The 15,932-nt window shown below is 43.0% G+C and overlaps 1 protein-coding gene across 3 annotated transcripts in view; it reads right to left on the bottom strand.

The window, feature by feature from the left end:
- Positions 1-3,067: 3,067 nt before the first annotated feature.
- Positions 3,068-15,932, bottom strand: part of LOC141148265 (RING finger protein 112-like) — a 50,648-nt gene continuing 37,783 nt past the window's right edge. For 2 of the 3 annotated variants that reach the window (XM_073635534.1, XM_073635533.1), the window contains 4 exons: positions 14,258-14,388; positions 12,663-12,716; positions 12,249-12,323; positions 3,068-9,318 (listed from right to left, as the gene is read on the bottom strand). In XM_073635534.1, the coding sequence (XP_073491635.1) occupies positions 8,800-9,318; positions 12,249-12,323; positions 12,663-12,716; positions 14,258-14,388 (779 nt within the window). In that variant the 3' untranslated portion in view covers positions 3,068-8,799. The remainder of the gene's footprint in view (positions 9,319-12,248; positions 12,324-12,662; positions 12,717-14,257; positions 14,389-15,932) is intronic. The other variant, XM_073635535.1, reaches the window with a different exon arrangement.

Genomic DNA, 15,932 nt, shown 5'->3' with positions numbered 1-15,932 from the left:
GATCGTTGTCATGTTGGAATGTCCAAGTACGTCCCATGCGCAGCTTCCTGGCTGATGAATAATAATTTGATAACATACTGCATTCATCTTGTCATCAGTTTTGACCAAATTTCCTGTGCCTTTGTAGCTCACGCATCCCCAAAACATCAGCGAATCATCTCCGTGTTTCACAGTAGGAATGGTGGACCTTTCATCATAGGCCTTGTTGACTCCTCTCCAAATGAAGCTTTTATGGTTGTGGCCAAAAAGCTCAATTTTGGTCTCATCATTCCAAATGACTTTGTGCCAGAAGGTTTGAGGCTTGTCTCTGTACTGTTTGGTGTATTGTAAGCGGGATACTTTGTGGCATTTGCGTAGTAATGGCTTTCTTCTGGTGACTCGGCCATGCAGCCCATCTTTCTTCAAGTGCCTCCTTATTGTGCATCTTGAAACAGCCACACCACATGTTTTCAGAGAGTTCTGTATTTCACCTGAAGTTATTTGTGAACAATTTTCCTGGCAGTTGTGGCTGAAATTTTAGTTGGTCTAACTGACCGTGGTTTGGTTTCAATGGAACCCCTCATTTTCCACTTCTTGATTGAAGTGTGAACACTGCTGATTGGCATTCTCAATTCCTTGGATATCTTTTTATATCCCTTTCCTGTTTTATACAGTTCAATTACCTTTCCCCGCAGATCCTTTGACAATTCTTTTGCTTTCCCCATGACTCAGAATCCAGAACTGTCAGTGCAGCACTGGATGAAAGATGCAAGGGTCTGTCAAGAGTCCAGAAACTCATTGACCATTTATACACACACACACTAATTACAAGCAAACAGATCACAGGTGAGGATGGTTACCTTTACTAGCCATTCAAACATCAGGTGTTCCCAGTGGAGCCCTTCCTTACATCAGGTGTCCCTCAGCGGTATCCCACTTACATCATGTGTGCCCCCCCAGCGGTGTCCCTCCTTACATTAGGTGTCCCCAGTGGAGCCCCTCCTTACATCAGGTGTCCCCCTTACATCAGGGGTCACCCAGTGCTGTCCCCCTTACATCAGTTGTCCCTCAGTGGAGTCCTTCCTTACATCAGTTGTCCCTCAATGGTGTCCCCCCCTTACATCAGGTGTCCCCCAGTGGAGCCCCTCCTTACATTCCAGCAGCGGAGTCATGCAGTCATTAGAGTAGATCAGCTCTCGTGTAAAAAGGGAACAAGCAAGAGGTTTGTTTAGATCAGTGGTTCTCAACTCCTGTCCTCAGGACCCGCTAACAGGCCAGGTTTGCATGATGACTGAAACACATCACAGGTGATTTAATTTGCTGCTCAGTGATTGCAGTATTCTAATCTGCATCTCCCCAAGGTAATACTTAAAATATGGCCTGTTAGTGGGTCCCGAGCACAGGAGTTGAGAACCCCTGGTTTAGATCAAAGTATATTCATGTGTTAAAATGTCCCAGTCAAAGTCCAGACCTAAATCCAATTGAGAATCTGTGGCAAGACATGAAAGACGCTCTCCATCCAATCTGACAGAGCTTGAGATATTTTGCAAAGAAGAATGGGCAAAAATGTCTCTCTCTAGATGTGCAAAGCTGGTAGAGATATCCCCAAAAAGACTTGCAGCTGTAATTGCAGTGAAAGGCAGTTCTACAAAGTATTGACTCAGGGGGGCACCATACAAATGTACACCACGCTTTTCACATATTTACCGTATATACTCGAGTATAGGTCGATTCCAGTATAAGTCGAGGCCCTAATTTACCACAAAAAAAATGGGAAAAATGTATTGACCCGAGAATAAGACGAGGGTGAGAAATGCTGCAACTACTGTAAGTGGAAAAAGAGGGTCAACAATGCCCATCTGCAGCTGTATACCTCCCTGTGTCCTGTGCATGTGTCCTGTGTATATGTGCATGTGTCATGTGTCCTGTGTATCTGTGCATGTGTCCTGTGTATATGTGCATGTGTCATATGTCCTGTGTATCTGTGCCTGTGTCATGTGTCCTGTGTAGGGATGAGCCGAACACCCCCCTGTTCGGTTCGCACCAGATCATGCGAACAGGAAAAAAGTTCGTTCGAACACGCGAACACCGTTAAAGTCTATGGGACACGAACATGAATAATCAAAAGTGCTAATTTTAAAGGCTTATATGCAAGTTATTGTCATAAAAAGTGTTTGTGGACCCGGGTCCTGCCCCAGGGGACATGGATCAATGCAAAAAAAAAGTTTTAAAAACGGCCGTTTTTTCAGGAGCAGTGATTTTAATAAGGCTTAAAGTCAAACAATAGAAGTGTAATATTGCTTTAAATTTCGTACCTGGGGGGTGTCTATAGTATGCCTGTAAAGGGGCGCATGTTTCCTGTGTTTAGAACAGTCTGACAGCAAAATGACATTTTGAAGGAAAAAACCCATTTAAAACTACCCGCGGCTATTGCATTGCCGACAATACACATAGAAGTTCATTGATAAAAACGGCATGGGAATTCCCCAAAGGGGAACCCCGAACCAAAATTAAAAAAAAAAAATGACGTGGGAGTCCCCCTAAATTCCATACCAGGCCCTTCAGGTCTGGTATGGATATTAAGGGGAACCCCGGCCAAAATTTAAAAAAAAAATGACGTGGGGTTCCCCCTAAATTCCATACCAGACCCTTCAGGTCTGGTATGGATTTTAAGGGGAACCCCGCGCCAAAAAAAAAAAAAAACGGCGTGGGGTCCCCCCAAAAATCCATACCAGACCCTTATCCGAGCACGCAACCTGGCAGGCCGCAGGAAAAGAGGGGGGGACGAGAGTGCGGCCCCCCCTCCTGAACCGTACCAGGCCACATGCCCTCAACATTGGGAGGGTGCTTTGGGGTAGCCCCCCAAAACACCTTGTCCCCATGTTGATGAGAACAAGGGCCTCATCCCCACAACCCTGGCCGGTGGTTGTGGGGGTCTGCGGGCGGGGGGCTTATCGGAATCTGGAAGCCCCCTTTAACAAGGGGACCCCCAGATCCCGCCCCCCCCCTGTGTGAAATGGTAAGGGGGTACTTACCCCTACCATTTCACTAAAAAACTGTCAAAAATGTTAAAAATGACAAGAGACAGTTTTTGACAATTCCTTTATTTGCTGATGCTGATGTAACCAAATAAATTTTTTTGAAATGTCAGATCCCTTCAAGACTGCCTATGCTGATGCTGAGTGACTATCCTGTTATGCTGAGTGACTATCCTCTTCCTCCTCAATGATCATGCTGATAGCTTGTAAGAATATTTTTGTTTCTGGGCGCCGCCACCAGTGGCTAAGGCCCAATTTTTCAGCCCCTGTTTAACAGGGGTGTGTAATTACAATTTTTGATGCAATACTTTGCAGCAGGGCTCGTTCCTGCGCTCCAACTAGAGTATCTGTGAGTGGTTGCAGTGTTGTGGCACCAGCACCAGTGCCTAAGGCCCAATTTTTCTGTCCCTGTTCAACAGGGTCATGTAATTACAATTCTTGATCTAATATTTCACAGCAGGGCCCGTTCCAGCGCCCACCAAAAGTAACTGTGAGGACTTAGAGTGTTGTGGTACCAGCACCACCACCACCATCACCAAAGACCCAATTTTTGTGCCCCTGTTCAACAGGGGCATGTAATTACAATTTGTGATCTAATATTTCACAGCAGGGCCCTGTGAGGGCTTACAGTGTTGTGGCAACACCAACACCTAAGGCCCAAAATTCTGCTGAGTATATAGGGCAGGACCCTACTTTCAAACATCCAACTTACAAACGACTCCTACTTGCAAACGGAAGGAGACAACAGGAAGTGAGATGAAATCTACCCCTAGGAAGGGAAATTCTCTCCTGTAAGAGTTAATATGAGAAAAACTTTTCTCCTTTCCACTGATGCTTTATCACCAATCCTTGTTTCATTAAAAACCCCAATTTTTCTAAAAAGATTTGTCATTGGGACAGAAAGTGAGATGAAATCTTTTGAAGAGGAGCACAGACAGCAAAACAAATGTCACAGGGGTGATAACCCTTCCCTATGTTTTCCAAAAAGCTTAAAATAGATTTTTTGGCTGGAGCTAAACATGTTAAAAATTTACCCGTTCAAAATTACAAACAGATTCTACTTAACAACAAACCTACAGTCCCTGTCTTGTTTGCACCGCCTGTATACTGCTGTTTAGAGTATATAGGGCCTGGGGGCCCCACACCTTTCCTTATTTTAATTTGGGTGCGGAGTTCCCCTTAATATCCATACAAGACCCAAAGGGCCTGGTAATGGACTAGGGGGTACCCATGCTGTTTGTCTCACTGATTTTCATCTATATTGCCAGGACCCGACATTACATTAAAGCCGTAAGCAGTTTTAAATGACTTTTCTTTTAACCACTTCCCACCCGGCCACTGCACATAAACGGCCGGGTGGGCTATCTCTCCTTCTGAGTGGACGTTCAGAAGGAGAGATAGCCAGCCGCTGCAGCCGGCTTCACTGATCACCAGCCGCTGCAGCCGGCTGGTGATCAGTGTATATGAGCTTTTTTTTACAGCTTTTTACTCACTGATCACCAGTCTAGTGTCCCCACACATGTAAAAACACAAAAAAAAACACTAAAAAACAGTAAACACACAATGTCCCTAAAACACGTCCCCAAAACACATGTCCCCAAAACACATGTCCCCACATAGTAAAAACACATGTCCCCTACATATGTCCCAGTAAAATCACATGTCCCAATGATTATCTGCACACATGTCACCTGCGCACATCTGTATATCATCATTTGCGTAAATGTGTCCGTGATCACACGAACCAATTATTATACACTTAACGGGATTTATTTTACCAAAAACATGTAGCAGAATACGTTTTGGCTTAAATTTATGACAAAATTTGATTTTATTGGATTTGTTTTAAAATAGAAAGAAGAAAATATTGTGTTTTTTTTCCAAATTTCCGCTCTTTTTTCGCTTATATCGCAAAAAAATAAAAAACGGAGTCGTGAATAAATACCACCAAAAGAAAGCTCTATTTGTGTGAACAAAATGATAAAAATTTAATTTGGGTACAGCGTAGCATGACCGCGCAATTGTCATTGAAAGTGTGAGAGCGCTGAAAGCTGAAAATTGGTCTGGGAAGGAGGGGGGCGAAAGTGCCCAGTATTGAGGTGGTTAAAAATGTCATTTTGTGCAGGGACTGTTCTAAACACGGGAAACACACGCCACTTTACAGGCATACTATAGACACCCCCCAGGTACGATATTTAAAGGAATATTTCACCTTTTTTTCCTTTTAAGCATCATTAAAATCACTGCTCCCGAAAAAACGTCCGTTTTTAAAACTTTTTTTTGCATTGATACATGTCCCCTGGAGCAGGACCCGGGTCCCCAAACCCTTTTTAGGACAATACCATGCAAATTAGCCTTTAAAATTAGCACTTTTAATTTCGAACGTTCAAGTCCCATAGACTTCAATGGGGTTCTAACGTTCGTGCAAATTTTCGGTCCGTTCGCAGGTTCTGGTGCGAACTGAACCGAGAGGTGTTCGGCTCATCCCTATTATACAATATGTGTCATTATCTGTAGAGATGTTTGTTAACGCTTACTTTAAGCGAAAATATTCACTTTGCTCATGTAGTGGTACCCCCATAGGGGCTGCTGGATATTGTGGTCCAACCTGTCACCTATGCCCAGCCCGGCATTCACCTTAGAGAAAATGAACAGTCTGTATGTTTGTTTTGTATTTTATTGAGAGATTTTGAACTTGGATAGGGCAAGGGAAATTATGGGATGCCCAGAATCAATAATAGAATCAATATGATGATCAGTTGGAACCTCTGTTTGCTCTTCTAGAGCTCCAGCCTCCTCCAGCACAACGCTTATTTGTAGACTGTTCCTCTCTCTCCTGTACAATACTTGGTTCCAGGCACAGATAGCACAGGGTAGGTCCAACTCTGACTCGGTCAGACCTTAGCAACTGCCATTTGCAGGCAGGGACTGCGAGGGCCCCTTTAGTGTAGCAACAGATAGTGAAAGAAAAGTATTTTAATGCTAGCTGTCCTATGGTGGACTACTGCTCCCAGTCAGTCCTCCTCAGGCCCTGCCAGCCCTCCCGACTCCACTGCCCACCATGACATCACAGTCTCTCCTGCTGGCTCTACATCCATCTTAGACTGCATACTCCCAGTCCGCTCTGCCATGCCTTCCCAGCTCTCCCAACTGTGCCTGTCACTCACCAGCCCTCCTGGCTGCACTTCGGTGGATCCCTCCTGGAGACTTGCCTGGTAACACTAGCTCTCATTGTCTCTCTCGGCCCCTCTCTGTGCCTCCTGTCCAGATCCTTCTTTGTTTCTCAGAATGGCTCAAACTTGCACCTGAACCCCACAGGCCCAAGGTCAACCCCCCCCCCCCAGAATAGGGAGTCCCTCAAAGGCCCCCAACAACCTAGTGCTCCATCTCCAGCTTCTTCCACCAAACAGCTCCTCCCCAGCTGTGCTGACCTTGGGTACAAGGAGGCCTGCAACCTGCCAATCCTAGTTGGGGACTGGTCAGGGCTCCCTGAGACACCTTCAGACAGCTCCACCTCTCTTCCCCTCCTCTCTTCTACAATCCTCTAGAATCCAGAGGGAGGTAACTGAAAGATGATGCTGTGAGTCACCTGCTGCTGCTCTAGGCCACTCCCAGCCCACACAGATCAACAACTTCTAGCTAGGCCTGATAAACCACTTGCTGACCGCCGCATGTACATATACGTCGGCAGAATGGCACGGACAGGCAAATGGGCGTACAGATATGTCCCTTTAAATTTGCCGTCGTGCGTGGTCGTGTGCACGCCGCCGGTGGCGCGTGTGCGGCCCTGTCACGAGCTCCGTGAGTGTAATCGCGGGTCCCGCTGACTCGATGTCTGCGGGGATACCCGCGATTGTCTCACGGAGAGGAAGAACAGGAAAATGCTGATGTAAACAAGCATATCCCCATTCTGCCTAATGACACTGATCACAGCTCCCTGTAATTGGGAGCGGTGATTAGTGTCCTGTCACACATAGCCCATCCCCCCCACAGTTGGAACACATCCCTAGGACACACGTAACCCCTGCAGTGCCCTCTCCTGATTAACCCCTTCACTGACAGTAACAATTACACAGTAATCAGTGCATTTTTAATTGCACTGATCGCTGTATAAATGGAATGGTCACAAACTAGCGCCAAAAGTGTCCGATCTGTCCGCCATAATGTCGCAGTCAGGATAAAACTGCTGATCGCCGCCATTACTAGTAAAAAAAAAATTATTAATAAAAATGCCATAAAACTATCCCCTATTTTGTAGACGCTATAACTTTTGCATAAACCAATAAATAAATGCTTATTGCGATTTATTTTACTAGAAATATGTAGAAGAATACGTATCGGCCTAAACTGAGGGAAAAAAATGTTTTTTTTTATATATTTTTTAGGGATATTTCTAATAGCAAAAAGTTAAAAAATTTTGCTTTTTTTTTCAAAATTGTGGCTTTTTTTTGTTTATAGCGCAAAAAATAAAAACCGCAGAGGTGATCAAATACCACCATAAGAAAGCTCTATTTGTGGGGAATAAAGGATGTCAATTTTGTTTGATATCCACGTCGCACGACCGCGCAATTGTCAGTTAAAGCGACGCAGCGCCGAATCGCAAAAAATGCTCTGGTCTTTGGCCAGCCAAATGGTCCGGGGCTTAAGTGGTTAAATTTACCTGCACTCAAAAAAAAAACCTACTTCTAGCACCTACCTAAAGTAGAGGGTGCCACACTAATCTTTGTATCTGTATTCTTAAAACTTATTAAAACCAATTGAAATAAAAAAAAAAAAAATATATATATATATATAATTTTAGAAAGACGCAAATCGAACAGAAAAGATTAGGAACTCTAATGCCCTGTACACACAATAGGATTTTCCGATGGAAAATGTGTGATAGGACCTTGTTGTCGGAAATTCCGACCGTGTGTAGGCTCCATCACACATTTTCCATAGGAATTTCCGATACACAAAGTTTGAGAGCAGGCTATAAAATTTTCCGACAACAAAATCCGTTGTCGGAAATTCAAAGTGCCACGCATGCTCAGAATAAATAAAGAGATGAAAGCTATTGGCTACTGCCCCGTTTATAGTTCCAACGTACGTGTTTTACGTCACCGCGTTCCGAACAATCGGATTTTCCGACAACTTTGTGTGACCGTGTGTATGCAAGACAAGTTTGAGCCAACATCCGTCAGAAAAAATACATGGATTTTGTTGTCGGAATGTCCGATCAATGTCCGACCGTGTGTACGGGGCATTCGTTTATTGGAAAAATAAAGTTGCAGAACAAGGCTTGCCTTCAATGGACCTGAGGGACATTGATGTTTCTTAGAGATGTCCCCTACGTGGGCCTGTGATGATGGGCAGTTTGCCTTCAGGTGGATTTCACTTGCACTTGAGAAGAGTTTAGAAGCTTAAGAGGTCATTCATGGGTCATTAACAGGTACAGGTAACCTTCTAAGATGCATCAACCTGCTCTGAACTGCTTTTGCACTCCTTTTGACTTGTATGGTGGAAAATAAGCAGTTCTGATGCAAACAAAAGCTGGTTGGCACGGGCCCTGTATCTGGTTTCTATAATGTATTGTAATTTTTTTTTATCTCTGAAAGAAATGTAATGTAAATACGAAATCCAATTTCAAATGAATCAAAAAAATATTACCCAAAAATGTAAAGTTAATAAATGTTAAATACACATATAAAGATATCCGGTAAAAGAATGTGTCACCATTATAGTAAACAGTTCATAAGTAAAGAATGTCCTTCCAGAGATATTTCCAGGAATGGTGTCAGTCTTATTTGTCCACCAGATGTTTGGTGTCCTCTGTGGATGTCTCTGTACTGCGCTCAGCTTTTGTGCCTTTTTTCTTTTCCACGTGTCCAACAATGCGACCAACGGCCGCTCCAACACCTGTGCCAATAGCTCCGAGGGCGACTCCGCCTCCGATCCCCCCTGCGGCCATTGCCGTGGCTGCACTGCCCAATAAACCTGCAGCCTCGACGGCGAGCACAGTCCCAGCCACGGCTGCCCCTGCAGCCCCACCGGCCAGGCAAAGGACTCCGCCTCCTACTGCACAGCCAATACCCACTGCGCACCTGGTGAAGCACTTTGAATATTCGGCGCAGAAACGCTCTTCTTTTTCTTTCAACTGAGATTTCATCTCTTCCATGAGCATCTCCTTCTCTGCATCATTATCGCCTCTCAGCATACCCTCATACGTATCTAGAAGAACATCAGCCTGCTCTCTGACCCTGGTCCTCATCTCAGATGTCCTTACCCCAAGGACCTTTAATGGAGAAGCGTTGGCAGGGAGCTGTAGGAGAAAAAAAACTGTAAAAATTAAATAAAATTGTTGGACTTGCCCAGGTTAGTGTGAAACTAGAACATCTGGTACTACATACCACACCACCTACATTAAACCATCAAACCAACAAATTCTATATTGGAACGTGCAAGTTTGGTCAAATATCTGGGCAATTTTTTCAAATATTCTCTGAAGGGGATAATTAACATGAACTTCAAAAGTACATTTCTAGCAGTCTCTTAGGTTGGATAGAAAAATATTACATATTTTTGACCAGCTTTGGAGAAATAAGTGAGATTATAACTACATTTAGGGCAGTGGTTCTCAACTCCTGTCCTCAGGACCCACTAACAGGCCAGATTTTAAGTATTACCTTGGGGGAGATGCAGACTAGAATACTGCAATCACCGAGCAGCAAATTATATCACCTGTGATGTATTTCAGTCATCTTGCAAACCTGGCCTGTTAGTGGGTCCTGAGGACAGGGGTTGAGAACCACTGATTTAGGGGCTCCATCAGTCAAGTCACTGGATCTCCATAGGGGAAAGTCGTAAATGCCAACCTTGCTTGAGCACAGGAGAGGAGCGCTCCTTCTACCTCAATCCCCTTCTCAAACTCTTTCCCTTTGTATCTGTTCCGCTTTCTCTTTTGCTTCTTCCTACCCCTCTGTACTGCTAAAAAAACTTGTAAAGTGGTTCTAAAGTCAGAAGGTTTTCAATCGTAATGCTTTCTTTGCATTAAGATAAAAAAACCTTCTGTGTGCAGCAGCCCCCCCTAATACTTACCTGAGCCCATCTCGATCTAGTGATGTTCCCCAAGTGTCTTGGCTGTCCGGGGACTCACCCTCCTCATTGGCTGAGACAGCAGCGGGGCGCCATTGTCTCCCGCTGCTGTCAAGTCAGTGAGCCAATAAAGAGATATACGGGGCGGGACCAAGGGGGCTTTGTGTCTGAATGGACACACACACACAGAGTGTCATATACCAGATAAGACCAGAACTGTGTGGACTGCAACAGAGGAAACCCAGACGTTTATAAGTGAAAATATAAATGATTTATTAAAGATGAATGAATAAATATAACACAACCACCTTCAATATCACTCAGTGCACCACAACCAATACAAAACAGAACCCCACAAATAATAATAATAACAGAACAAATATATACAAGTAAGGGAAATACTGAGATCATAAACAGAGCCAGGCCAGGGTCGTCAACGGGAGGTCAGCAGCGGGGGAAGGGAAACAAACAGGTCAAGAGAGGATGGATGGATCACAGGAGGGACGGGTCAGATACAAGGTTCAGGGTCCAGAGCAAGGAAACAGACAGGGAACAGGAACAACAGGAATCAGGTCTCAGGAACAGGAATCAGGTCTCAGGAACAGGAATCAGGTTTCAGGAATCAGGTCAACAGGATACAGGATGCAGGCTGCAGGTCAGGGCTCAAGGAGAGAGATACCAAGGCAAGCATGTGAGGGCTTGCCGAGTATTTATGGGACTGACAATAATTGTCTTCATGTAACACCTGAGCGCAGGAAGTGTTGTCTTCTCCATACTGCCAGGATCCATCCGCTGGTGGACGTCAGTACCGCGGCCAAAAGATGAAATAACACCAGCAGGGAAAGATTCCCCTGACAGTTCCAAACTGCCAGGAGACTGCCTGCTGGTGGACCCCAGTACTGCACGCCAAATGATATATCTTACCAGCGGACGGACCCTTTCCTGACACAGAGCCTCCATAGCAAGCTGCTTGCTGTAGGGGGCACTAGGCAGGAGGGAGGGGCCAGGAATGCAGTCGAGGGACCCGAGAAGAGGAGGATCCAGGCTGCTCTGTGCAAAAACCACTAAACAGAGGATGCAAGTATAACATGGTTGTTATTTTTAATCAAAAAAGCCAAGACTTTAATATCATTTAAGGAAGCAATCCGTATACAACTGCATCAAGCTCGGCTTACCAAAAAGCCACATCTCTCTCCTCTTCTGGACCTTCTTCTGAACTGCAGCCAATGGCAACAATAGACCATGCCTGAGCTATGTGTGTAGGTATAGCAGCTTGTAGTCTCCAGAGGAGCATGTGACACAGTGACAACTCAGAAGCACAATTCAGAGTTGTCACCCTCTTACAGGAAATATCTGAACAAGGCTGCAAATTGTACACTTTTTAAAACAATTTTTTAAATGAATTTGACATATTAAAAGGTATATTAAAATTTAGTGATTGGATTTACATCTACTTTATCTTTTACAATCAATGACTTTTTAATTCAGTAATGATTTTACAGGCAATTATTAATTACTATGATAATGAGCCTATATTTCTAAAAGCACCAGCTAGAGGAAGTGTCTAAAGAACCTTATTTTTTTTTATCCTGCAGCCTTTCTTTTTTTTAATTTGGGTTTGGGGTTCCCCTTAATATTCATACAAGACCCAAAGGGCCTGGTAATGGACTGGGAGGGGGGGGGTTACCCATGCAGTTTGTCTCACTGATTTTCATCCATATTGCCGGAACCCGACATTACATTAAAGCCGCAAGCAGTTTTAAATGACTTAAAAAAAAAAAAAAGTTTTAAAATAATTTTTTCAAATTAACTTAATAGGAGAAATGTTCTACTATTTTATCTTTTACTATCCATTGCTTTTTATTGTAGTTATGATTTTACACGCAATTACAGGTCATAAGGTTAGCGTGCATTTCCATTAAAAAAAAAAGATGTTTTAAAACAATTTTTTAAAATAATGTAAAATTTTAACATTTAATTTTAGTTCACATAAACTTTACCTTTCACTATCAATTATTATTATTTTTTTTTATTAGATTTTGAATTCAGTACAGAGGAATGCAGCTCAGATGTGTTCATTTTCTCCATAAAAATGTTGACATTTCATATACAAAGAGACATGTCGGAGTATCCGATAATGAGGGGTATCAGTATTACCTGCTGCTCGAAGAATTCCTCGAATCTTTGTAAGACAGTATTCATGTATTTCTGGTTTTCAAGTGAATAATACATCTGTTGAGAGAATTGGACACAATTTACTAAAGCTGGAGAGTGCGAAATCAGTCTCACTTCTGCAAATAAACCAATCAGCATCTAACCTCAGCTTGTTCAATTAAGCTTTGACAATAACCTGGAAGCTGATTGGTTTCTACACAGAAATAGTTTATAAATAAACTCCAATGGGTCTGATTAAAGTAGAACTCCAGAAAAACAAACAAAAAAGAAAAAACACAAAAATCATTAGCCAATATCATTAATCACTATAAGATAAAATAACACAAACAATATTTTACACACAGGCCATCAGGAGTGTCCATTATATAAAAATGCCAAATACAATATAATAAATACCTGCAAGGGGGAACTAAAGTTGTACTGTCTCCTCTTTAGCATGATGACAAATTTCTATAAAATAAAATAGTGTGTTATTGTCTGAACTCAAACTGGAACGTAATTTTATTTTATATTTCTATTTATAAGCCCCTCTTTCACTCCTTATATAAAAAAAAAAAAAAGTAAAACAATGCCAAGTTTCAACCTCTCTATGTTGCTTCTTCCTTGGTCCAGCACTGGTAGTCCTCCTCAGGGCAGAACGACACCCATTTACTGCAAGCCCAGCCTGTGGTTTACATGCTGCCACCAGGTTGCGTTTCATCACACAGGCTGAGCGGCACTCATGCGCCATTACCTAAGCTTTGCTTAGTCCTGGAAGATTGACCCCCTATCCCCGTATTCAGAAGAAGAGGATCTTCCTGATGATCTTCCTGGAACATTGCCAGACCGGCTTAAATAATGTGAGCAAGTTCTTTTTAAAGATAGCTGGAAGAAAGATTTTTTTTTTTGGGGGGGGGAGGCCACTTTAAAACCTCAAACCAATGGGATTTTATATATTCTTCTCGGGTTGGCTTATGAAAGACATTATTAATAATACAGTATAATGAGAACAGTTAAAAACTCCACGGATGTTAGTAACAACCCCCCACCCTTCTGATGGTTGCTATAAAAAAATAAATTAGATCCAAATGCCTATTTTACTTACCTGAAGCCACGGGCATGTAATGCCACCACCCCTATCCCTCTCCCTTCTTATGTTTTCTTCTTGGGGTCCTTGTTTGGATGTCCACATCACTGCCTGCATGTGGAAACACTTTTATCGGTGGAGATGACACTTCCAGCAACCGGGTCCTCCCTTATAGACTCCAGAGGCAGGAGAAATCAGGGGGGACAGAAAGGGGACTGGTGACCAAGAAGATAACAGGCAGGAAACAATGTCTGCTCCCCAAGGTAGGAAAGGAGTTTGGTTCATAGAGGACACCATGACTCTGATCCATTACACTGTAGGATGGCTTAAGACAGAGGTAGGCAACCTTGGCCCTCCAGCTGTGGTGAAACTACAAGTCCCATTGGACATTGCAAGACAATCATAGGCATGACTCCTAGAGGCAGAGGCATGACGGGATTTGTAGTTTCCCCACAGTTGGAGTGCCGAGGTTTCCTACCCCTGGCTTAAGAGGAGGAGTTTGGAATCAAGAGGAGTAAGGTAATTGAAGCACAATGCACCATTTCAATTTTTTGGAGTTGGGCTTTAGCATATGTCCCAGACTTCATGGTACTATGGGATTGGAGGATGAACATAAAACCAAGTGGTTTTACAAAATATCACACCTCCCATTATGTTCTTGGACAATCAACATCTGCCTTGACACATTCCATAGTGATGGGGTCTAGGTGAGTGAGCTAGAGAATTTTAGATACTTTATCCTCTCTAGAGCCCACACATTAGCTGTAGTAGAAGCTGCAATATTTAAACTTGTATAGTTCTGCTTAGCAACCAGTCAGATTCTATCTTGCAGCGGTAGGACATAAGTAATACTGATTGCTATGGATCATTACACTGGTTTTCTATGTTCCAATAGTAGGACCAGTTGTCTTTGGGATGGACTGACCTTCAGTACACCTCCCACATGGCCGCAGGTGATCTTCTCTCCACTAATATCGGTTTTGCGGTGGTCCCAAACTCCTGCCGCAAGATCGGAGATGTATCTTGTGAGGTGATCTTTGAAATCATCATCCATGTCTGTGAATAGAGAAGGACTGTGATTGGATGGAAAGACGCACAATGTCAGCAGAGGATTTTGTTGAAGGCTCTAAAGTCCCAATGAAGAAATGTCACAAGTGGAGCCATTGCGTGTACAATATAAGAGGTGGAGTGGGAAGAGTTTAGCTGGTTGGAGCCCACAGGCATGTAAAAAATCATAATTTTCTTGATAGAAAATTACTCAGAACCACCAAACCCTAAGGAATTAAAATGGCGGTCTTCGCAACTTTTTATGTCACACAGTATTTGCGCAGCAATTTTTGCCCTTGATGTCCCTGCTGGTTGCCGCAACCATCTTCACCCCTCTTCCTTCCAGCGCCGCGGACTCTGACTCTGTGACTGGCCGGAGCCAGGTTCCGGTCATGGCATGGGCCTTTTTAGAAACGACACAATAGTGCCCTTTCTTCAGTGCGCATACGCAATGACATAGGCGCAAGCGTATATGGTAAATATCTCCTAAGCAGTGCAGGTTTAGGAGATATTTCCAGTACCTACAGGCAGTGTTAATTTCGTCGACTAAATGAATATTCATTTAGTCGACTAAAATAGGACTAAAACAATTGAGATGACTAAAATACGACTAAAACTAAATTTAAATTCGACTTCAAAATTAACACTGATCTGTAGTGCATGTTCATACCTCAATACCATAAAAAATAATAAATGAGATTTTTCACTCCAGCAGTATATAATGAGTTTGGAAATTGTAGAGAAATGTTCACTAATGCATTACAATTGAATTACACCCATTAGATTTTAGTCGACTAAAATGTACTGGAGATTTAGTCGACTAAATATGACTAAAACAATTGCAGAAGACTAAAATGGGACTAAAACAAAAAATGCCATTTTAGTCCTAAGACTAAAACTAAATCGAAATTTGCTGCCAAAATGAACACTGCCTACAGGTAAACCTTTTTATAGGCTTACCTGTAGGTAAAAGTGGTGTAACTAGGTTTACAACCACTTTAAGCATCAGCCTTTTGCCATCACTGCATTATTATCCATTTAATAGAGAGCGCCCCTAGTGCCCTATTGTGGCACAACTCCTTTTAGTTATGTATGTTTATATTCAATAGTAATAAACAAGACCTTTTATAGACCATATATGTGTTGATGTCCTTGTATAGTACAATTAAAGTCCATGCTTGCCTCCAAAACAATACATTTCCTATAAATACTTCTGTACGGAGCCTATTGCCATGGCAGGAAATGTTCATTATCTGTACACAGCCAATTACCGTATATACTCGAGTATAAGTCGTTCCGAGTATAAGTCGAGGCCCTAATTTACCACAAAAAAAATGGGAAAAACGTATTGACCCGAGTATAAGACGAGGGTGAGAAATGCACAGCTACTGTAAGTGGAAAAGAGGGTCAACAATGCCCATTTGCAGCATCAATGTGCCCATTTGCAGCCATAGGTCCCCTGAACTTCAAACTCGGTACTTAGGGGTTCCTAGATGCCCCCTAGCTGCAGCCAAAATTTGGGGTCTCTGAACCCAAAGGGTCCCGAAATGACA

This window comes from Aquarana catesbeiana, linkage group LG06 (assembly GCF_042186555.1).
Source record: "Aquarana catesbeiana isolate 2022-GZ linkage group LG06, ASM4218655v1, whole genome shotgun sequence".
Classification (NCBI taxonomy): Eukaryota; Metazoa; Chordata; class Amphibia; order Anura; family Ranidae; genus Aquarana; species Aquarana catesbeiana.
Note: the sequence above shows the minus strand (reverse complement) of the source record. Positions and strands in the feature narration are given on the sequence as shown.